At 33.4% G+C, this 24,593-nt stretch overlaps 1 protein-coding gene across 4 annotated transcripts; it reads left to right on the forward strand.

Moving 5' to 3' along the window:
* Window positions 1-1,188: 1,188 nt before the first annotated feature.
* LOC129222208 (lanC-like protein 3) lies at window positions 1,189-24,298 on the forward strand. 4 transcript variants are annotated; one of them, XM_054856680.1, is made up of 6 exons: window positions 1,189-1,247; window positions 10,293-10,458; window positions 13,943-14,496; window positions 17,032-17,155; window positions 20,346-20,561; window positions 23,456-24,298. In XM_054856680.1, the coding sequence occupies exons 2-6, from the start codon at window positions 10,440-10,442 to the stop codon at window positions 23,815-23,817; spliced, it is 1,275 nt and encodes a 424-aa protein (XP_054712655.1). In that variant the 5' UTR covers window positions 1,189-1,247; window positions 10,293-10,439; the 3' UTR covers window positions 23,818-24,298. The 4 variants fall into 4 exon arrangements, with proteins under 4 accessions (XP_054712655.1, XP_054712657.1, XP_054712658.1 ...); XM_054856682.1 differs by lacking the exon at window positions 1,189-1,247 and adding an exon at window positions 1,376-1,396; XM_054856683.1 differs by lacking the exon at window positions 1,189-1,247 and adding an exon at window positions 1,577-1,596.
* Window positions 24,299-24,593: the final 295 nt, after the last annotated feature.

Consider the following 24,593-nt stretch of genomic DNA (forward strand, 5'->3'; position numbering starts at 1 on the left):
TTTTGGCATGAAATTAGTTAAAAACAATTCTATTTCATGTTCTAATTACCTAGGAACATTGGAACAAATTTTGTCTGATGCAGAAAAATTAAAGGTTTTTGTAGATATTTTAAAATAATTTTTGCGAGCATTTTTTAATGTATTTTTTAAATTTTTTCCTTTTTCACATTGTTGGATTTATGCCAAAATATTGATTAAAACTGGAGGAAACTAACAATTAATAGAGTTAATTAATTAATTTAATTATAGAATATTGCATTGTCATCGGGTGTGAGGTCGCGTGCCAAATTTCAAAAGAATCCGATTGCAGGAAGTGGGCGAAATTTGAGCTGCAAGATTCCGTTACAAGATACATACATACATACATACAGGCGAAGCTAATAAAAGCGTGTTAAAAATATGAGTTTTAAGAAAGGCAGAACATTTTTATTAGAAAGTACAAAAAAGTCGTTCCTAATTTCTTTTGCACTGTCGAAAGTGGAAAAAAAATTCTTTACAAAGCCTTTTTCTTTTCATTTTAAAGTCCATTTGTGCAATGGAAATAATTTGAAGTTTAAATTAAAAAACAAAATAATAATCTGTCAATTTAATTCTGAAATAAGCGCACCCAATGCATGTGACGAGGCGCACATACTCCGACTATTTCACTAATCACGCCACATCCATCGTGCATCGCGATTGAATTGAAAGGAAAGTCAAGAATATTCCCGAACTTTCCCCCACCCGCCTCTGCTAAACAATAGCTCCATTGAATCTTGAATGACTGAACGAAAAGCAGATGCACTGCGAGAGACACGCAGGAAAACTGGTCGAACTAGTAGATGCAATACTGAACTAAACAGTCAGCTTTTAGTTCAGGGAACTAGATTTCTAGTTCAGTGAACTAGATGAGGAAAAGAACTACTGATGAACTAGATGCCAAATCGAACTAAAGAAATCGAACTAAGAACTAAACGAACGAACTAGTTAACAAATCGAACGAGAGAAAGAGAACTAAACGAAATCGAACTAAGAACTAAATGAACGAAGAACTAAACGAACTAAGAACTAAACGAACTAAGAACTAAACGAACTAAGAACTAAACGAACTAGTGAACTAGATTGTTTTCTACTGAACTAAAAGCTGAACTAGTTCGATTGAAAGACCCGTTCACTGTGACCGGGTCCGAACTAAACGTTCCATCCCTACAGTTTTTCCAACTCCAATAAACTATGGGGGCGCTGCTGTGTAATGGCGGATGAAAAAGGTAAAACAAACAAATGCCGTTACTTCTAACTGTCATTCACTAACTTACTTTGACGTTTAGTGAATGACAGTGTTTTTTCATTGTATTTGTGGCAAGCTTTCTTTTCTTTTCTTCTGAAATTACATTACATCACAAACTATTTGAAGCCTGTAATTTACCCAGTACCATTGTTTGTTTCCTTTATGAAACAAAGCAAAATCCTCTTTGTTCTCGTGTTCATAGACCCCTTTTACACGATTCCCGCTTTCGGACATCGGACGGCAGACATGTGACGCCACAAGTCAGAGGAAAATCGTTGCTCATTTACACGAAGGCGGAAAGCGGGAAGCGTATGCAAATTTCGTAACCGGTTCGGTGTTTTGACAGGGCGTCTGCACCTGTTTGTTTATATTTGCTTCCGTTGAATCTTCTGTTATTTCCTACTATTTTTTTTTAATTGTTAAAGAATTGAAGTGTTTTCCGTAAATGTTGAAGGTTTATTTTTTAGAAAACATGTCTTGGATAGCGCTTTTTTAAATCTTTTTTTTTTTTGAGCCACGCTAAAAATAGAAGTAAAAAATTCTAAATTTGCAAAACAGTGCTTTCCCGTGTTTCGCGGTAATGGTTTACGGCTGTTTTTTTTTAAATCTGTGTGCATATTCAATACATAACATGTGCACAATTAAGCCAGGCTAAAAAAATAAATAGAAGATAATTCTGGGTTCATCGAACAAGCATTCCCTCCCGCCCCCCCCCCCCCTGAAATTCAAAGATTAATTTAAAAAATAGAATGGTCTATGTTTTAGGATCTTATCACATCATGCTGCTGTTGTATGAATGAAAAAATGAAATTGCACAAGGATTTCATAAATAAAATATTTAGAATACTGAAACATATATTTATTTATTTGCTTATTTTAATCAATTTCAAAAATGAGGTTTTTGGCTTGTGCAAATTATTCTCATACAGTGATGTTCCCATCTATTTTTCTGAGGGTATACTCCCAGTAATCCATTACGCACAATATTTGTATGCGATCAAATTGTTGCCTCAGAGCAACAGTAGGATATCTTAATGTTATTTCGGGGATTAGATGTCTTAGTGTTGCTCTGAGGCAACGATATATGTAATATGTGTTTATATGGAAATTTTTGAAACTTGAAGGTATACGCTATATGTCAAAAAAATATTTGAGAATATACGGCATACATGGAATATACCCTATGGGAACACCACTGTTCTCAGTGTGCAAAAGTTTTTCTTTCTGATAGCCGCTCGGAAAACAACAGTTGATAATTTTTGCTGTGTTATTGCTATTACATTTTCAGAACTTGATGATGAGCATTTTTTCATTTAGTGATACAGTGAAACTTGTGTATGTTGACCCCTTTATTTTCTTGAAACATCATTAAAAAGTGTTGAATTATATAATTCATAGTACAGCTCGAGTTCAATAATGAAAACTCTTAAGTATGGCCACCCCTTCTGTGTCCACATTTTCACTGAACGAAGGTGTGGCTTCTCGGAGAGGTTTCACAGTATAATAAAATGCTTGTAGTGATGTATCAAAATGTATATTTTTTTAGAACTGCTTTGCATGTTATTGTGGAATAATACTAACAGTGGTGTTGAAATATTTTTTTTTTTTTTGGGGGGGGGGAAGGCTACATTTAACACATGTGCAAATCTACGTGTATGCAGGCCCGCACCAAGCCTGATCAGCGCCATCGTGCAAATGTCTTTTGAGCGCCTTTATGCATTAATGTTCGAGAAAATTCTAGTTAACTCCTGGGGTGAGGATTTATAGACAAATGCAGTATTGAAAAAATACGTTTGGCATTTATTTGATGTATCAAAAGGAAAGTAATGTATATATATTTCATTTTGAACACAGTGTACGTTTTAACCTTTGAGCAGGAGTTAGTTATCTCTTCATCTCGAAGTTGTTTCGAGTAAGGGTGGATGTAAGGGAGGGGTGATCGGAATTGACTTTTGAATTATGGCTTTTTCTCTTGGAAACCTTGCATTGAGCTGTTGTTAAAAAAAAAGATGGCCATTTTCAGTTAATCAAAGCATTTCCCGCCAACAATTTAAAAAAAAAAAGTCTTGGAATTTGATTGAAATAATTCTTGCTTACTTTAGTCTGATAAGTACTTTTTTGAAAAATGGGAAATGGCTAATATGCAGCCGTTACAAGAAAACAGAACTGTTACAAGAGGCATTGAATTTAATATCTAAAACAAATATGTAGTCCTACCAAAGTTTTTTTTAAATACACAAATAGTAAAAGAAATAAAGGGAGGGGGAGGGGAATTGAATAATTATGGTCAAGTCACTACTTTTCAGAACTAAAAAGTTAACCTAAATTATTGTCCGAAGTACATACTGTCCAACCACGGATTGCATGGAATTTTTATGCGTCCAGATAAGACGAATCTACGTGAATAAGGGGGAAAAGTAAAAATTTGATGCACGTATTCCACTCATTTGAATGAGACTCTGCTTCTGCAAAAGCTGTCATCGATAAAAAAATAATAGATTTGTCCATTCCGGCTGTAAAACGGATGTTTGTCTTTCCATACAATCCGTGGCCAGACAGTAAATGTTACGCACATCTAAATAATATACATATGAGCAAACTATTTTTTATGTACATGATAACACGAAGCAGAGGAATTACCACAAATTAAAAATCGCAAAAAGACGCCAAATTTTGCAAAGATCTGTTGTAAGTTATGGAGCTGTATAAGGAAAACTCCTTATGGGGCGTTCTCCCCATAGGTAGACGAATACCCTCCTATGTGTATTCCTAAGCATTGCACGACCTGTGCACAGTGGCGTAACTAAGGTGGGACGGAGGGGTTGGTCCACCCTGGGCAGCATTTTGCTGGGGGGTGGCAATTTCATGCTCTTGATGTGAAAAAAGTTCAACATTTGCTAATAGGGAAATCATGCTTCTGATCAATTACTGGAGGCAAAAAAAAAACTTTTCGTTATAATATGAAACTAGCACTTGATTTTAAGAAAGTTACTCGAAAACTACCTTATTAAAAAAAAAAAAAAACTATTTTTTTGAGGAAAGTTACAACAAGAGTAAGAAAAGAGAGGTCTGGGCAATTAATTGCTTATCTTTGGGGTAGCATTATCTGTTTCAGAAATTGCTTTAATTGGTCACTTATTACAAAACTTTTATTCAGATCAGAATTAATTTTATGTTTATCTTATAAAAGTACTTACTCACAACTCAAATAATAACTGCGACTAATCTTACTGCTTTATATCAGTAAAATTCCTATAAACAGCGAGTTTCAAACTGAGACATTCATTTAAGCAGAAGGTTTTTAATTAGTGAATTGATGTCTAAGTAAACCTTTCACATTCACATGGAAAGTAATGATTTTCAATACACAACTTTTCCTTCTCATGAATCAGTATGGTTAATCGAACTTATAGGGCTCATTAATCTTATCACCCTGTATCAGTGAAAAAGAAAACCATCCAAATTCTGTAATATGGCAGTATTGGATCTAGGAAAGCGGCAATTTCCGAGTTTTTCAACATTAAGACAGGCACCCCAGCACGGATCCAAAAGGATGTCATTACCCCATTTGAAAGGACCCAAGAAACCATAAAATTGCATACCTAGATCTTTAAATTAGGAAAATTTCCTGTGCAGAGCGCCGGCCTCTAAGCTCCTGCCTTGTGTCACCAAAAGGTTAAAATGCATTCTTAGGGCTAATTTAGAAATTTTTTCTGAATAGAGCATATTCTTTATTTTTTTTCGTAATTAAGTTCTTATTTTTCCTTTAAATACTTTTGACTGTTTCTCAACCAAAGGGGAGCAAATTGAGGAATTGTCCTGGGCGGCAGAAAATGTAGCTACGCCACTGCCTCTGCACAAGATTTGATAAACTGTATTTGTGTAAGGACCCCCCCCCCCCCCCTCCCATGGTTGTACACCGTGGGGTGAAACTCCTCATTTAAATTCTCAAGTATCAAAGGACCTTTGTGACAAATTTGGAAAAAATCTGGCCTTAATTGTGGATTTGTATAAACTATATAGCACATACAATCACTAACATACATCATATTTTGTTTAGATATATAGATTTTACTTTTATTGTTTATTTAACTTTTTCCATGATTTAATTGAAAAATAATCAGTATAAATTTTGAAAGAAACCAAAATTTAAAAGTTACCTGAAAAAATCTAGGTGCTCCTTTAAAAATCCAGTTGGGGTTTTTACAAATGCTAGTTTTACCAACCGCCTTGTCTGGTGGTCAAAGAAGTGACTATGGATGGGAAGTTACTGGGGAGGGGTGGGGGTCATGACGCAGTCTGCACCTTAGAAATGTTCAGAAGTGTATCTTTACGGTTTTTTTTGAGCAATCATGATTGCTTATTGCTTTCATTTGACTGTTTTGATGTCTATGATTTTATTTTCCCACCAGCACCCTCTGCAGCATCACCGTCGACCGGCTCTTCACGATGCTGCTCCCCTAGCCAAAACCGTCTCCAGGTTTGCATCCATGTCCTATACACACGCACATACATACACAACTACTTGCACACACAAATACCCACACACTCATGCCTGCACAGACACCACACACAGACACTCATGCCTGCACACAGACATATACACACACGCATACATACACACATATACCCACATTCATGCCTGGACACAAACACACACCCCTACATACACACTCGTGATTGCGAAAAACATAATTTGAATTCAAGATGTCAAAATTCAAATTATTATTATTTTTTTGACTCTCGCTACTTGCAAGCACAAAAGGAAATGAATATAGAAACAACAAACACGAAGATAAATATTTTACCCTCAGCTAAAGTTGATTAGCAAAACCAGAGGTTTAATTGTGAAGAATGTGAGAGGAAACTATTTTAAACATTGAAATTTTAGTCAGATGAAAGGTGTTTATGGTCATTTTTTATTCAATGATGGCAAAGGAAAAAAAACCCTTGAAGATACCCCCTCCCTGTATATAAACAGAAAAATCAGATAAATATAGCTTAAAATGAACATGCGTAACATGCATTGAGATTGTTTTCCTTTCGTCCACCCACCTTTCACTATAGTTTGACGCTCGCAAGTAATGCCTATCCTTTTCCAAGGTTGATGTAACTTTGGAAAGAAAGATATCGAACAAAATTTCTGCATTTAATATTCTTATTATGTAGCCAACTAATGAATAATAACTTTCTTTTCAACTCCTGTTGAATGCTCGTGGAAAATATTTATCAGGAAATTAAAGAAAAAAGTTGTAATTAACTGTAAAATTTATACCTGTATGTGTTTTTTCCGTAAACTCGAATTTTTTTTAAAAGACCGCATAAACCAAAAACTAGGGATGCACTGAATACCGAACATTAAGTTAAAATTCTATCCTTATCTTCAGCTGAATACTGAATATTTTGCCAAAATTTGTTGTTGTTTCAACATTTAGTACAATTGTTGATTAAAAATAGGAGTGGAACAGAGCTTCATCCCAGCCAAATCATGAACTGATTCAGCACATAACAATTTGTCGTGAATATTTTTTTTACAATAACTAGTACACATAGTATTATGTCCCATAATAAGTTACGAACAATTATGCCCTAGAATAAAACACAGTAAATTTAAAAGAATCCATTGCACTATAAGCGGTCCCATAATTGAGAATATGTACCTACTTGGAAGTTCCTATGAAAAAAGTGACTTTACAACATTTGATTGATAATTATTTAAAGATTTCTTCATTTGTTATGAAATGAAGCTATTACAATATTGCGTAAAACATTGTTTAAACACTTCTAGCTACTAAGGAAAACAATGTCATTATTTTTATAACATAATAATCTAAGTAATATCACAAAGTATTTGTATGATAAACAATCACAATGGTACTTACTTGAAAAGGTTTCAGGTGTAACATTGAAAATCCAGTAAATCTTCTCATTGCCTCCATAAGCAAGAATAAAATTATAATATCTTTTTGCCAGCAAGATAATTCTTATGACAGAATATACAGAAATGATCCTGCCGATAAGAATTACCCAGCTAATTCGTATAGATGCTACGCTGCAGTTCCTAGCATGTTTAAAATCGCTTTTTTTTCCAGTGCATGATGGTCCTTCATAAAAAAGAGGCTCATTCATTTCGCGCGATTATCAATGATTTACGTAGCTTTGTTCAATTTCGAAGTTACACTTTGAAATTCACTTTATCAAAATCATTACCGTAGACACAAAGATGGCTACCTTTTCCCTGATTTTAGAAGGTTTATTGTTACTATAGAAACGAAAGCATGTGACATCAATAGCCAATCATTGCACGTCGGACTTCGCTTTTCTGTCTTGGAGTTGTGGACGATCCACAACCCATTCCCGACGAAGTCAGGCAGGTTTTGGAGGCGCGAAAACTGGTTTTCGAGCTCAAAATGACGTCAGATGTCCGAAAGCGGGAATCGTGTAAATCGGCACTTACGCTCCAAAGCATTACGAGTTCACTTTGAAGATAGAGAAATACATAAATTAATCATTTCATCTCAGTAGCCAGGGGTCGATCCAGGTTTTATTTTTTGGGTCCCCATTTTGTGAAAAGGCAAAATATTTTTGTGAAATTTCGTTATTTTTGTGAAAAAGCAAAATATTTTTGTGAATTTTCTTTATTTTTGTAAAAAAGACCTTCTCGTGATTTTTTTCTTGGAAAAGATTATATTAAAGCATTTTTAGCTGTCGTATCGTTATGAAAAGCCCTAGACAGGTTTCAGGGGTGATTGCAAGTTCTTGAAGAATACCTGAAAGCTGTCAAGAGAAAATGCGCTGGGGGAGGGGGGAAGTAAGACCCTTAACATTTTATTCGTAATTTGACACATACATTACATTTATTGCTTTTTACAAATATACATATGCAAGGCACACTTCCTTAAGGTGAAAGCCTCACAACAGATTTCCTGTTTGCCCCTCTCAAATACTTTAAGAGCATTGAAAATTGCACATGCTGCTGAACGTAATGATAACTCCTAATAAATACAATATGAACAGACTCAAAGGTATCACATATTTCTTAACACAGAAGTGAAATACTCATTAAAGATTCCATGTATGTGTTTGAAAAACTTAAAAATAATTAAAACCCAAAATAATACTGCACCAGCATTCAGCGTTTAATTTTTTGACTTTTGATGTTCTTACAGAGTAGGTATTTCGTTTAAAACTTTGCAATTTAATGATGTTAATAAATATATAAGAAATTTTATTTGTTTGCCTCTTAACAAGGTACAGTAAACATCAAAAATGCGAAAAATTTGTTTACCATGGTCGATGTAAGGAAATCAAGATCTTCAAAACAAATAAAAATATAAAAACAGCATGTAAAATAATTTTATTTTAAATAAAGTTATTTTAGAATTGGATTTTGAAACTCAACACAAATTAATACTAAATATATATTGCGTAATAAAAGTAAAATTTAAGATTTTCCTGAAAACAAGCTACTAATCACAAGTGTCCCTCTCCCGTCCCCCCTCTGACGCTCTCAAGCCAAAACACCTCACGCAGCAAGCGAAAAGATAAGATGGGGGAAGGTGGAAGAGGCTCCCGCGTAGATGCGTACACATTTGCGGTTAAAAAATTTTGTGAAAAGGCTGCCTTTTTATAAATTTTTGCGAAGGGGCTGCTTTTACGACGCGGAATTTTGTGAATGGGGCCGCTTTTGCGATGGGGAATTTTGTGAATGGGGCCGCTTTTGCCATGCGGAATTTTGTGAAGGGGCCGCAAAGCGGCCCCAATTTGGCGCTGGATCGACCCCTGGTAGCTCAATATTAATTATATTGTAACATGTTATTGACATCAAATCACATTAACGACATGCAAGATCGAGCGAAACCATTTTGTAATACATTAACTATAGGCAATTTTTGAATACATATTCGTTGAAATAACAAATGAAATTTGCAACATTGCTAATAACTCAAGATATTATAGTGTTTTCCGCCCAGAACCTCAAATCAAATCTGTCAGCTGGCATGTTTATGTTTTTAATTTTAATAATATACGGTATTTTTTTAATTAACAGAAATACACACTCAAGTTTACGATTTTTGTTTTAAAATCTCGTCAAGTACGTAGTGCTGTAGAGGTATGATAACGTTTCTTCCGAAAAGGTATTTAATTTCACGATTTTTCTTGTTCCCGGGAGAATGCGCGCTACTTGGACTTTTCCACTGATTCTTTTAAATTTTTTTTTGAACTTTCGTATGCAAACATTATTATTACTTTACTAGTGGTACCAGCAGGGCTTTGCCCGTAATAGAAAAATTAAAAGGTCTTTTGGTTCGTCTATATTTACAAATAATGTATGGTGAATTTTCTCGCCAGTTGACTTGTACCCATGTTACGGTTTCAGGTTATGATAATTTTGTATCTCGCCAATTGACTGGTGCCCATGTTACGGTTTCATGTTATGATAATTTCGTAATTTACTCGCGCATCTTATGATAATTTTGTTCTTAAAATTGGCATAGAAAAAGAACCACATCGAATTTTCGAAAAATCGCTTTGAGGTGCACGCCCCCATGCTACAAATTAACTTTGTGCCAAATTTCATGAAAATTGGCCGAACGGTCTAGGCGCTATGTGCGTCACAGAGATCCAGACATTCTCCGGACATCCAGACAGAGAGACTTTCAGCTTTATTATGAGTAAAGAAAATGTACAAAGCAACCACTATATACTGAATCAGTTTCGTCAAATATCAAAAATGTAATATTTTTTTCATGTGAATTTTTACATTAGTTGATGCGTTCAGCACGCATGGTATGAGAATGTTCACTGCAAATTTTTTTTAAAGCATTTCAAACACGAAGATTTTGTTTGTCCTTCTTACAACCACAGAGATAAGAGCACTTGAGTTGGCTCTGAACTTATGAAATATTACTCTAACTTCCTGTATGTTTGATATTTGATATCGCTCTCTAATCCATATGGTTTTTGACAAGTTGGACTGCCAAGTTTTTAATGAATAGTTTTCTCTTTTTAAATTTTATTTCAGGACCTTCAATTGATTGCAGGAAAACTCTTCAGTTGATTTTGTAGCTGCATTTGGGAGAGACAAAAATACTACCATTGGCTATCTATTTGAAATCCTTGCCATAGAACAAGCAGCAGACCAATAAATGTTTTGAATTCTTCCTTGCTGATGTCATTGTCTTTATCAAGTAAAACTCTATTTTCAATATAAGTATTAGTAAATTTTACCGTAAAATCCAGAGTGCCTTCGGCAAATGAAATCGCATGAGTCTGAAAGAGTTGAAAGATTGCTTGCATGATTGGTATTTCCCAGTAGTTTCTAAATAACGTTCTTTTCTGGTGTTCCTATGTTGGAACGATATTTTTCTTCCATCCCTTTTGTTTGACCATCTTTTCCAATGAAAAAAGCTTCATTTTATGAGAAATAATTTTGTTATCTTTAGATATTTTAAATGTATAATTTATTTTAATAGCTATTTTTACGTTATTTGCCACTGTAATTCTATTTTCTTTGTAGTGTGCAAAATCTTTAATAAATTTCAAAAAAAAAAAAAAAAAAATCTCAGTTTTGCTGTCAGTGGTATGGTGACTATAGATTATGACTGTTATCAGGCTCCTCATCAGATTCATTTATCGATTCATCATCAGTAGAAATTTCATCCAACAGCCTTTGCAAATGTCTCGTGACTTTAACATATGTCAGGTAGTGCTACATTTTCGACGAAAATTAAAGAATCACAGGGACGTGCAAGGGGTACTTTACGCCCCATGTAAAGAATTTAATAATACTCCGGTTCCGAGCCAGGCCCTCTGAAGGACCTTTTCTAAACTAGCCTAAAACTGCTTTGTAACTTATATTTCAAAAAATTTGCTGCAGAACCCCTATTTATTTATGCCAAAATAAGACACCTTGTCTGGAAATGATCCCCTTCAAAACCAGAAAGTGGATTCACCCCTTCCTCAAGGGACAGGACCCAAGTTTTCAACTAGGCTGACATGACCTCTCGTTGGCCCAGCATGCTCTTTATACTCTACTAGCATTCCCGAACCCGGCATTGCTCGGGTAGTGGAATTAGCTGGGGTTAACAGTGCTTGGTGCACCTAGTTTCGAAAATCCCCTGTAATAATAATTACTTATTTTAATATATAAAAATCTTCTGTGCGGACGTTTGTCACCATAAGGCTTTTAAACGGCTGGATCAATTTTGATCAAATTTTTTGTGTGCAAGCATGGTTTCAAAGCGCGATGGATCGAATCGGAAACGTTTTTGTTAATTAATTAATTAATTTGAACATTGGATGGTTATACCTCCCAAATGATTAATATTTATTTTAACCTATTGTTGAGCGAGAACTGAAATAAATATTTAACCTGTTGCCAAAGGACAATAAGAAAGCCAGTTCTGCTTTTTGGAATGAAATTTCCTACTGTGATATGTCAATTGAGAATAGTTAAAAACGTAGAGAGAGAATGAAGCCTTCCATTTCTTAAAAGCAACGATTTTAGGTCCCGTGATATATTTTAAAGTAAAGTACTGGATGGTTCACGCAAAACGTGTGTTCTGTCGTCGTAGTTGAACCATGTGACCGGATCGGTGCTTTAGGTTTTCTTAACTAAATGATCAGAAAGTACCGTACCTGGCAACATTTGTTTCTCGGCTCAAATCCATCTGAGTTTTGGCACCAATGTCAAAAATACTTTAAGGATTATCTAATTAATCAGTACATTATTAAAGGATAAAATGATGGAATTTAAAGCCGAAACAAATTTTATTTTCCTCCAGATAAATTACAACAGGGTAGGTCACAAGAGATCAGTGCAGTGGACGATCTTTATCTTTGGTGGAAAGAACAAATTAGACAATATATGAAGTTTAAAAAGTTTTCGTTCAAAAGATCGGAGCACTAATCGATCGGAGTTGGCTTCGCTCACTTATCCGCTGGATTACAGTAACGTGGTGGCTTGGCGACTTTGGCTGTAAACAATAGAGTTGTGTGATCATTTGTTTACAATTTAAAGCTACTGTTAATGTAATTTATTGTATATTTTGTTTATTTGGCGAATTATTTCTAATTGCAAAGAGTTGTTTTTCGTTTTTAAAGAGTTTTTAGTCATTTTAGTTGAAGAAAGCGTTTATTTTACATCGTTAGGGGTGGGGGAGGGATGAGTGATTTTCGCTTATTCAGAGAACTGTTTTTACCTTTATCATTTTTTATACAATATCTTTTTCATTGTTTTCTTCTTTTTCATATGGGGGATGTTGCAACGGGATTTCCCGTTTGTTTTAGATGGGTAGTTAGTTTTTTACACTTAATATCTGAGGACGCTTTTTATCCTTTGAGTATGGCTGAAAGAACAAACCATCAAGTACGGGAGAAAAAATAGTTAATAAAACAACTGCTCAGTGGGCATTAGATAAATCAAGTTGTAATAAATATACGCATTCTGACACCAAGCAGCTTAAAACCTTTTCTTTTTACTTATTTTTTTCAACAAAACTACTTCAAACACTTGATAGTTTATTGAAATTTTTTTACTTTTCAATTTACAAAGTTTGAACAGAACAACATCTGTCGGGTCCTCTAGTTACCTATAATTTTTCCTAATTTTGGGAGGATCCCGGGATCCCTGGACTCCTTATATATATGCCCTTGTCCGTAACCGATCTTTAACTGTTATTAACGATCCTTTTAAAGTATTGATTATCTTTGCAAACACAGACCATCCACATTTTATTGTTATACCTATGTTTAAGCAAGAACTTCTTTGTATATAACATTTTTAGTTTTTTTTCCTGGTGCTATAACATTGGCCGTGTGAAAAAAGTCTTCTCTTAAATCGATCCCTGCTACTTTTAATGTATGTCCTTGTGACTTATTAATGGTTATTGCAAAGCAAACTTTAACAGGAAACTGCACTCTTCTAACTTCAAAAGGATAGTCCGCCTGTGATGATGTTCTTAAAAACTACGTTTCTAGTTTTGAAAAAATAAAAGCAAAAGACAGAAATATTATGATTTGACTTGAGAAAAGCCTCGAAGAATCACGTGAGAAACAAAAACAATATCAAATTTATAGTTCGCTATCGACCAAAAGTTGAGATGAAGTACTGAATAATGATTTGAATGGAGGAAAGCCTTCGAAAATAAGGAATTTGAATTTCAATGATAGGTTTTAATTTCGCAGAAATTAAGAGGTTTTAATTAATTTCTCCTGAACTAATTGAGATTTCAGAAAATCCTTTCTTAGTGGTTACTTTCGTAATCATGCGGACATGCCTGCCAAATTTCAAGTCTGAAGCTTCAGCGGTTTCGGCTGTGCGTTGATATATATATATATATATATATATATATATATGTATATATGTTATCTCAGGACATTGATTTTTATATATTAAGATTATTCCAATAGCCATATATGCGACTTTTCACTAATTGGCGGAATTTCATCAATTTCGATCTTCAGGACAAAATAAAAATTTAAAGTTTAAAATGAAAAATGAAGGAATTAAGCAAAACACTCACCCTTGTGTGGATCAGTGTACAATTCCATACATATTAACATATTTCATATTATGTGTATAAATCCCATTTTAAAAGTAATTTTATTGGTTCAATTATTAAAATGTTTGTCATCTTTTACTGTTATTGTTATCTTTTAATATTTTTGCAGGTGCAAAAATGGCTAGCCCAAAACGTTACTTCATAAATAGTTTGAGTGATTTTACCAGTGGAACTGTTGCTGTACCAAAAGATATTTTAAAAAGAAAATGCTTGAATTATATTCAACACATCTTGAGTAAACAAGGTACAACTTTTGATGACTGTGATGGTGGACTCTATGTTGGACTCATTGGTATCAGTTATATGTGTTATTATGTTTCTCAACATCCTGAATTTCAAGAATATAAAGATGATTATTTACAGAAAGGTCAAGAGTATTTAAACCATGCTATTTCTTATGCCAATCATCCTCGTGTCAAATCGGATAAATCTATGCAGTCTGCTTTTCTCTTAGGAAATAGTGGAACTTTTGCAGTTGCAGCTGCAGTGATGAAAGCTGTTTATAAGGAATCAGAGTATAACATGTTTTTAAATTCATTTGCTAGTCTTGCAGATAACTGTATTCCAATTAATTTTTTGAGATGTGGATCAGATGAATTATTTGTTGGCAGAGCTGGTTACTTATGCGGAACCTTGTTTCTGCAAAAAACATTTGGGAAAAATGTAAGTGACACTTAATGATTTTTGTTTTTATATATATATATTTTTTTTCTTTTAAACAGTATAAAGATAGGATTTTGATCAATGAGGATGCACACTGTTTAACACCTTTTATTTGAATCAGTTGATAATATTTCCACCTTAAAAATCGACCTAGCTACTTATTATGTTTTAGAGTTTTAATATTACTCAGTCTTTTCTATTTTTATTATATTTTGCTATTTTTACGTATAAGTGGCATATGTATTGATACAAAAAATCAAAGTTGTTAATGCCAGGGTTCGTACTGGTCATGAAAATCCTGGAAAGTCATGGAAAAAAAATAACAGAATTTCAGACCTTGAAAATTCATGAAAAATGAAATTTTCATTGAGTCATGGAAATTTATTTCAAATCATGAAAAAATTTCCTGGACAAAGAGAAAGGAACAGTAGCTAAAGGAGCATTAGAAATCTTGAGTGATTTAACAGTATAGCACATAAAAGCTATTAAAAGTGGAAAATTGAACGATCCAAAAATCAAATCTGAATTTTGAAATCTCATTGCATCCACTTCTGTTGCAGCCGCTTTCCATTTTTCGCGATGTGATTTTACTGCCTGGACATCACTTATTTTGAATTTTCTGTTATTTTTAACACTTCTTATGTTTCATATTCTGTAGTAGCAAAATTTCACGTTCTTAGTTTTTCCACGCCCACTCAAAAAAAAGCAATTCAATTGCATGCGAGTTTGATTCCATCACTCGTAAAGACTTTATTATTAAATTTATCGGAGTTTATCTTAATTTGTTGATTGTTTTAGAAAATAAAGATCTTAATTCAGGAGATAGAATACAGAAAAAGAGGAATTCTAATGCTATAAAACAGTAGTGCCCAACATACGGAACGCAAAACTAATCCATGCGACCCACTGCTATGTTCAATGTCGGGAAAACATGTTCTGGAATTTCTGAACCTATTAATTTATATGCATTTGAAAATATGCAAATTTGTAAGCAAAATAAATATAATTTTGAATCAGAAGATTGATTCATTACTGAATGGTTTTTTCAAAAAAGATCAGGTTTAGAAACAAAGAATTAAACTATGTGGCTTTACTTCAAAGAACCAAAATACTGTTAAGTTACGTGGATGATTAAAGGCACTGTTGGACACTAACAGGTAACTTTTGAAGCAAATTTATTGAAACTTAGTGATGATATCATTCAACCTTTGTCCCATTCAATATCATTCTGCCTATTAAAAAAAATATCAAACATTTAAGCATCATTATATTCGCTTCACTGCATTTTTACTTTACTTAAATTTATATGATGAAGACAAATAAGAATAGTTTAGTTTTTTAAGTGTGCACTTATATTTTTCCCATTACGAGTAAGTGCTTCAATGAGGCTGTGATATTCATAAGGACGTTTTGCTAATGCTCATTTCCAAATATTACCAAGTTTGAGGTTAAATAATGCTATTCTCTTTGTGTAACAAGGTCATGAAAATTTTCATTGAAGTCATGAAAATGTCATGGAATTTTTTCATCCAAATAGAGTATGAACCCTGTAATGCTCAGAGTATGACTTAGTTTTATAAATTTTTTTAAAGCTTGACCATGGAGAGATGGCAGATGATCTTTAAGCAGAAATATCATTTGTTTCAGGTTGTTTGTCATTATTTTGTCATAGATAGGATCAGGGAGAATGGGACTCGGCACTTTCCGGCTATTACAAATGATGCAATTATTGTTTCCACTTGAAGGTCGTCCGTCATCTCACCATGGTCAAGCTTTATTAATTAAATACTCATAATTATTTTCATGCTAGTGTTTTAATTGATTATCAACATGCAAACACAAACCTTTAGTAAGTGGCACAAAGGGGTTTGTCGCAAAGGTCTACATTGTATAGGCTATACAGATGACATAACTTTTGTTACAAGACGCAACTGAGTGAGGACTGTAGTTAAGAAGTATGTAATTTAGGCATAATTTATTAAGGAATAATTTATCGTACATTTTAAGCAGGAGCAGTCAAAGTGAATCTTTATCGTTACATTCATGCCATCACGTTTTTGAATTTTTACTTATGTACTGTAAATGAATTTGTAAAGAAGTTTACAAAATTGATCTGGATTATCCATAGATCCAGATCAACAAGCTTCTACTGTTCTTCTCTTTTTTTGTTTTTTAAAGCAAAATGTCTCAAAAATACTTTTTTCGGATTTTTATTTTAAAATTGAAATGTAAAAAAACAAACAACTAATTTGGTCCCGCTGTTTTGTGTGAAAACTGTATATATGGCTGTATCCTTTGTCAAATTCATAAGAAATTTATTGGTTTAATTGAAACACTCTTTTTACTTTACACTTACTTGTAAAAATTCTTAATAATTGGTCAATCTCAAATTAAAAATCATTATTAAAAAGACTTATTCTCTAATTCTAATAGTGGTTGTGAACTTTTATTTATTTATTTTTTGTTTCATTAAGAGGGGAAAAATATTATTTTAATTTTAAAGTTTTATGTTTCATTTAATGTATTTATTTTTAGATTGTACCTGAAGAGAAAATTGAAGCACTGTGTAAATCCATTGTCACAGCTGGACTTACTTATTCTAGAAAAGTGAATTCACCATGTCCTTTAATGTATGCTTATTACGACACCGAATATTTAGGTAATTTTAATGTATTATTTAAAAAATATTTTCTATGCATTCAAAAATAAAGTTTCAGTATGGCCAGGAGGAAAAGAGGGTGTCGAGTTTTGCAAAGCTAACAGAAACAAACTCAAACAGAACTCAACTGTGCCACAAACAACAGATAATATTAATAAAACATCTTCTCTAATAACCCCTGCTTTTACTGTTTGTGGTATTATCTCATATTATTGTCTCAGAACAACAGTAAGATATCTAATCCCAGGAATGACAGTAAGATGGTGCTCAGATGGTAAGATGGTGCCCAGGAATGCTGTTGCATTGAGGCTGCAATATCATACAAAAGATAAAGGCCTATTCGATTGGTACCTGCCATTTACAAGAGAAAACATCTTCATTTCATGCTGGAAAAATTAATTCACCGTACTTTTTGATCACACCTCGTATATAACTCAAAATGGACAATTTTTGAATTGTGGCTTTGTTGTATTAGGTGTACAATATCATCACAAAACAGCACCTATCAACAGCTCATAGAACCCATTTCATAAAAAAATCAACACTGCTTAAAAAGGCAAAATGGGGTCTGAAAATGAAAGTTTGGAATTCTTTGCACGCCTCTATTAGACAAGAATTTTTTTAGACTTATTGCAAGATTGAAAGATGTTATCAGATAACAATAAAAAATATATATTTGCTTTTTATGCCTTCTTCCCCAATCATAACTTTTCTGTTTTATAGCATTAAAAAAAATAACAATAATAAAAAACTAGTATGTTGTGGCCATCACGAAACTTTCTTCTATATTTTTCTTTTTTTTTTCTGATCCCTCCCCATGCTTGACGAGGAAGCAATATTCCCAACAAAAACAAAATGACACATGCAAAAACTTGACGACTATCCCAATGTCTGAATTATTGCAAAAGCAAAGCAAAGAGCGAAAACTGAAAGTTATTTTAAAAGCCTTGCTTGAATGAATTACAAATATTTTATTTGTTAACAAACATAAGATGGCAACAGTTAAAAATTTTAAATCATTGAGATAATATTTCCTACCATTTCCATACAATTAAAATCACGAGAAATACGCAGACGACAATCTATTACGATTTATCTTTCTTATTGTTGCATTAATAAAAATATTTTTATTCGCAAAAAAAAAAAAAAAAATCAACACCTCTTGGAGCGATTGGCGTCAAAATAGAACCAAAGCCTGTTTACATATGGATTCACATATATTCCAAATTTCAACCAGAACGTAGCATTACTTCTTGAGATAGGGCACTCAAAATGGAAAAAAAGAACGGGTGATTGCGCTACCCCCCTTTTTAGCTGTTGACACAAAAATAAAATCAGTTTTTATACCCACTAAGGGCTACTTGCCGATAAATTTTTCTTTCATTCCGTTCATTATTTCTTGAGATACAGCAGTCACAATTGACGACAAAAAACGTTCTATAGCTCAACCCCCGTTTGAGTTATTGACACCAAAATTGAATCAGCACCTGTTCCTGTTAATACCAACATATGGACCAAATTTTGTTTGATTCCGCCAGTAACTTCCTGAGGAATAGCAAGCACGCGTAACTCGAAAAACGTCCCATTGCTCCACCCCCCTTGGAGGAATTCACACCAAAAACTAATGGGCACAAGTTCACATAGGGGCACATATGTGTACCAAATTTCGTTCGATTTCATGCGGTAGTTTTTGCTGTAGAGCGGCCACAAAAAAACTGGTCACACACAGACGTGACACACACACATACACACATACATACACACACACATACATACACACACACAGACAGACAGACATTTTCCAAAAATAGTCGAAATGGACTCAGCACACCTCAAAACGTTCGAATCCGTCAAAATTCGAAATTCGAAAATTTGCACGAATCCAATACTTTCTTCTATATATTAGATATAGAAGAAAGTAAAAATGTTGAAACGAATTTTTTTAAAAACCACAAGCATTAAAATTTTCCTTTTTTTTTTTTAATTTTCAAGTTTGTTGAAGCAATCAAAAGATATTATTAACCAATATTTGTTTTTGTTTTGTTTTTTGAAGTCTTTTCTAATCACCAACTTCCACACTAAATTAGTTCAAAAGTAAAAGTTTTTTTTTCCTGCACCATCCTTATTAGAGCATCAAAAATCGGTACAGCTTGGAACCAGTGACTTAGCAGATTTTTGGATTAAGCAGAGCTCGGAGCTATATAATACCAATCTTCACTCTGAGCTATTAGAACTTTTCTGAGTATTTATTTATTTTCAGTTTTAAATTATAGCATTTTTTCAATTTTATATTGCAGATACAAGGCAAAAACTACTGAATATTGAAAATACATGCCATGAAAACAATATAATAAAAGCTGAGAAATTATTTCTGAAATGTTTAGCAGATCTCATTTAATTGCATCTGTTTTTGAACTTCTGTTGGTGTTAAGTTTCTTTCTTTTTTTTTAAACTTACTTTTAAAATGCTAGATATTTATCTTGTAATGCTGAACAAAACAATAACAAAAAAAAATTGAATTTTGACTTCTTAAATTCTAATTATGTTTATCGCAATCACGAGTGTGTGTGTATGTAGGCACGTGTGTCTGTGTGCAGGCATGAGTGTGTGGGTATGTGTGTATAGGTATGTGTATGTACGCGTGTGTATTTGTGTCTGTGTGCAGGCATGAGTGTGTGTGTGTGTAGGTGTGTATGCATAAGAGTGTGTGTGTAGGTGTGTGTATGTATTGCATGTATGTCTGTGCATGTATGAGTGTGTGTGCAGGTATGCGTGTGTGTTGTCTGTGTGCATGCATGAGTGTATGTGTAGAGGTGTTTGTATATGTGTGTAGGCGTGTATATGTGTTTGTGTCTGTGTACGTGCGTGTATGTATGCGTGTGCACATAGGATATGGACGCAACCTTGAGACGGTTTTCGCTAGAGGAGCGAGGGATGAGTCAATAGTGGTGCTGCAGAGGGAGGCGGGGGGGGGGGGGGGGGGAAACAAAATCATAGGAACAACAAAACCATCAAGTGAGAACAGTAAGCAATGTGATTGCTATATAAAAAAAAAGAATGTTGTAGGCAAATTTCTGAATTTAGGTTGAGGAATTTTTGGTGTGCTAGTGTAAATTGTTGGGGGGGGGGGGGGAATTTTGTTCTTTTGATGCATCTACATGTAATCATCCAACATGTTTTGTTATTTTAGGAGCTGCTCATGGTTTATGTGCTATTCTTCAAATGCTTTTGAGTTTTCCAAGCTATTTGGAAAAAAATCCATCAGATGAAGAAGTCGTTAAACGGTCTGCTGATTTTCTTCTTAAGCTTCAAACTAACAATGGGAATTTTCCTTGTGCAATGGATGAAGTACAATATCCTAGACCAGAATCTGATGAACTCGTTCATTGGTGTCATGGAGCACCAGGTAAATATTGCTGCTTTATATACCTACATCAAGTTGTGTTCCTTAGGTACTCCACATCTTGGAACAGGAATTAAAATGAAAGGAGCAAGTCCAATTATGGGCTAAGCTAAAGCTGACCCAAAGACCCCAAGTCACATGACTTAAAAACGGCGCATTTTGCATGAAACAAGCAAAAGAAACCCGATTTTTTCCAATGCTTTACTTTAAAATCTATCACCTGACTTGGGGTCTTGGTTTCATGAATGAAAGTCTCCACTCCTTCCATTTTATCTCTTCTCAATGCTCCAGATTTCTGAGGTTTTTCAGCCAACATTTCAGGATTTGCAGAGCTAATGATTATTTCTTTTTATCATTATTATTTTTCAAAAAAAGGAATGTTTGAAACAAAGAAATAAAGCTTTAAATGCTTACAGTAAACAATGAAAAATTTAGTATTATCCATAAATTTATATTAAGAAAATTACTCGCATATGTTTTGGTGTTATGAGCAAACTACCTCTTAATTACAAGAGAAGAGATGAGCACATTTTTGCAACTACAATTCTAAAACATGAGTATGCAATATGCATATTTTCATTGAGAATTGGTTCTTAAACAGATTTTTTGATACTTGCTAAGTTGTTACATCAACACCAACTTTTTGGATTTATTTGTTTGGCGTTTCATTCCTTTTTTGTGAAAATGAATAGAAATAAAGAGCACAGATTTCAAACACATTATCCAATAAGTCTATATAATTCTCAACCAAGTTCTTCACAGTAAAATTAAATGAACCTTTTAATTTCTTCAAAAAGTTATGAAACACTTTAGGGGGGATAAATTGACTGTGATTACTTAAGTTTTTTTTCTAAAAAGCTCATATTTTAGATTAATGTATGGTATCTCTTGTTTCAAATATCAGGAAGCTCTAATTTATGAAGACCTTTTTTTTTTGTTCCCTCAATGATTTAGTAGTCTGTAACTATGGCACCTTTGGTTTAAAGGGGTTTAGTTACTGGGCTTTCTAATTTAGATAATGATCCCAGGCTTAGAATGCCTAATAAGAATAGTAGGGTGGTCTCCTAAAAATGAGCTTTTAAAATTTTTATGAGGCACCTGTCCATTTTGGTTTATGCCCCAAAATAAGACTTGAATAAAAATTTCAGGCATAAAATGATTTTTAATGATTACTACTAAACTTCAAATTTGCAAAAATTCAACATTTTTTCAATAATTTGAATAAATTGTACATCAAACTGATAAATGCATCATAAAAATCAGTACCAACTACTGAATAACTGGAAGGTTACCTTACCCCTCCTACAAGATCAACTCATATTCAGATGCAGTGGCACAGCTAAGGGGGGAGGAGGGTTTGAAGTTAAAACACTCTCCCCCAGAGGCATTGGTTTTCACATAAATGCATATTCTAATACAGTAGTTTAAACATATCAAAGAACTGTTTTGATCAAGAAACCCCATCCAGAAGGTATTTTGGCTCAAAAAACCCCTCCTGGCTGCACTAGTGTTCAGATGTAATAGTTAAATGACAGTTTTCATGACCATATACTCACAGCGCAAGCCTTTAAGAGCCATTGTATTGATAATGCATAAAAGCATGGGGCGTGATCCATCTGAGAATGCTGATATTCCTTTGACTTGACTGGAATGAACTTTTTTAGAAGACATTATAGGTTAGGTAATGAAATTATTTTTCGATTGGAATTCATTGTATCAGGAAAAGTTATTGAATAATCACTTTTAATACCAAAAGTTCGATTAGGAACATAAAATGTAATCACTTCAGCAGTTTACCGAATAACTCGAGTTCTGCTATAGTTTTGCTCCAGTAACTTGGATGAGCTCACGTATGTTTGCGTCCAAAGAAGAAAAATTCCTACTTGGCACACCGCCAATAACCGTCATCACAACTTAAGACCTTTTTCAAAGCCCTGTTTCAACAAATGGAACAATGTAAGCTTCAGTTGATTAGAAGTCAACTTATTAGAGTCTGATCAGGGGTGGGGTTTTGGACAGAACAAGTAATTTTTATTATCCAAAACTCTAAAAAAAACTAGCTAAAAGCGTCTTAAACTATTCCAAAGTGTGCTAAAGCTAAAGTGGTCTAATCTAATCAACTTGTTTTTACTGCAATATTAGTAATGCATAAATATAAATAATTATTAGTTGTAACTAACGAATATTGATGATGTTATTCTCTGAAATGTTCACTTTAAAAATTTGTACCTAAAAAAATTGCCCAGAACTGTTATTTAAAAACCTCTTTACACAAGAGTGAATAGTGTTATAACAATAAATTTGCAGCACTACCAAAGTAATTTATTTAAGTTCCATTTAAAACTTAAAGGAATCCTGTTAAATATGTAATATTTAGAAGAAAAAAAAAGCTTTGAAAAAGTTAGTTTCTGCATAATATTTCACATAATGTTTTAACAACTAGGAGAAAAAACTGATAAACTAGGAGAATGTTGCACTCCATACCTAGAATTTTCCATCTATGAAAAAGGGGCATTGGGCATCATAAAAAAGTTTCCTACACTGCTGAATCATCAGCAGAATTTGTCGAATAAGTATTTTTGGGAGGTCACAGTGACCTCCCATCAGGGTGCCTCAAGTCTCTAGTCTAATTTTTAGATAAAAAATTATTGCATTTCTAATAAATATTGATGCAAATGAAAATAATAGTTAACATTTTATAATTACAGCCAGATAGTGATTGAATTTTCCTGAAAATTATTTAAATGAAGTTTATCAAATGAATATTAGCAGCTCAAAGATGATTGAAAGAAATATATATCTTGGTTTTGTTATTTTTTATAGCTACTTTAATGTTTGCAGAATGTTACTCTAAATAACGAAATTAAAATTCTAAAATGCTTTTTTCCCTCTTGAAGGTGTGGTCTACTTGATGGCTAAAGCTTTTTTGAGGTGGAAAGAAGAAAAATATTTAAAATCATGTTTACTGTGTGGTGAAATTGTTTGGAAGAAAGGACTTTTGAGGAAAGGGCCAGGCATTTGTCATGGTGTTGCTGGAAGTGGCTATGTATTTCTTCTTTTGTATCGCCTCACAAATGATGCTAAACATTTGCATCGAGCTATTCAGTTTGCCATGTTTCTTTTTGAGGATGAATTTAAAGCTGCTCGGGTTCCTGACAAACCATTAAGCTTATATGAAGGACTTGCAGGAACTGTATGCTTTTTAGCTGACATTCTTCAACCTGAAAAGGCTCATTTTCCATTTTTTGATGTCTTTTGAGACAGAATTTGCTGTAATATTATGTGCTTTGGGTTATAAATGTCCTTTATGTAGCTTTGATTAAAATTATAGCATGTTTCGTAATTTTTGCAATTGCTGAAGTTTTATTTCAGGAACATGCTAATAACATTACAGACTGATATGCAGATAAATTAATGAAATTGACAAAATTTTCAGAATTTTTTTAAAAATATTATAAAATACTAAATAAAATGTGCATTGTCATATGCAAGAAAATATTTATGAGGTTTAATGCTCCTGCGGGCAAAAAACGTAGATTTTAGCTCTGAATAATAATTGCCTTTTTTTCACCTTTAAGGTTGTTTCGTCAATCCAAAAGAAATTCTAACCAATGCCTTTAACATTGTGTGTCAGTTCTTGTTATTTTAATTTTTGCTTGTATGTTGATTATTTAGTTCAACTTATATAATTTTATTTTTAAACTCATCGTAAAATTTGTCAGTTCACTTTTTCAAATTAATCTATACATATAATAAAATAAGATGTTTGTGTGTGTGTGTGTGTGTGTGTTTGTGGCGCGCATCCCGGGAAAACGGTAAGGCCTAGAAAGATGAAATTTGGTACACAGGTGTAGTTTTTGCTGAAGTTGTGCACCTCGGGCTTCGATTTTTGATATTTTAACTAGAAAAAAAGTTATTTAATGTTTTATGTGATTTTTAGCACTTTTTAGTACTTTTAACCACACAGACCCCGAACCAATCGCGCCAGACAAAAATTTTTCGCACTATAGTGTCCGAAATTTAATTTTAAATACG

This window comes from Uloborus diversus, chromosome 5 (genome assembly GCF_026930045.1).
Source record: "Uloborus diversus isolate 005 chromosome 5, Udiv.v.3.1, whole genome shotgun sequence".
NCBI lineage: Eukaryota > Metazoa > Arthropoda > Arachnida > Araneae > Uloboridae > Uloborus > Uloborus diversus.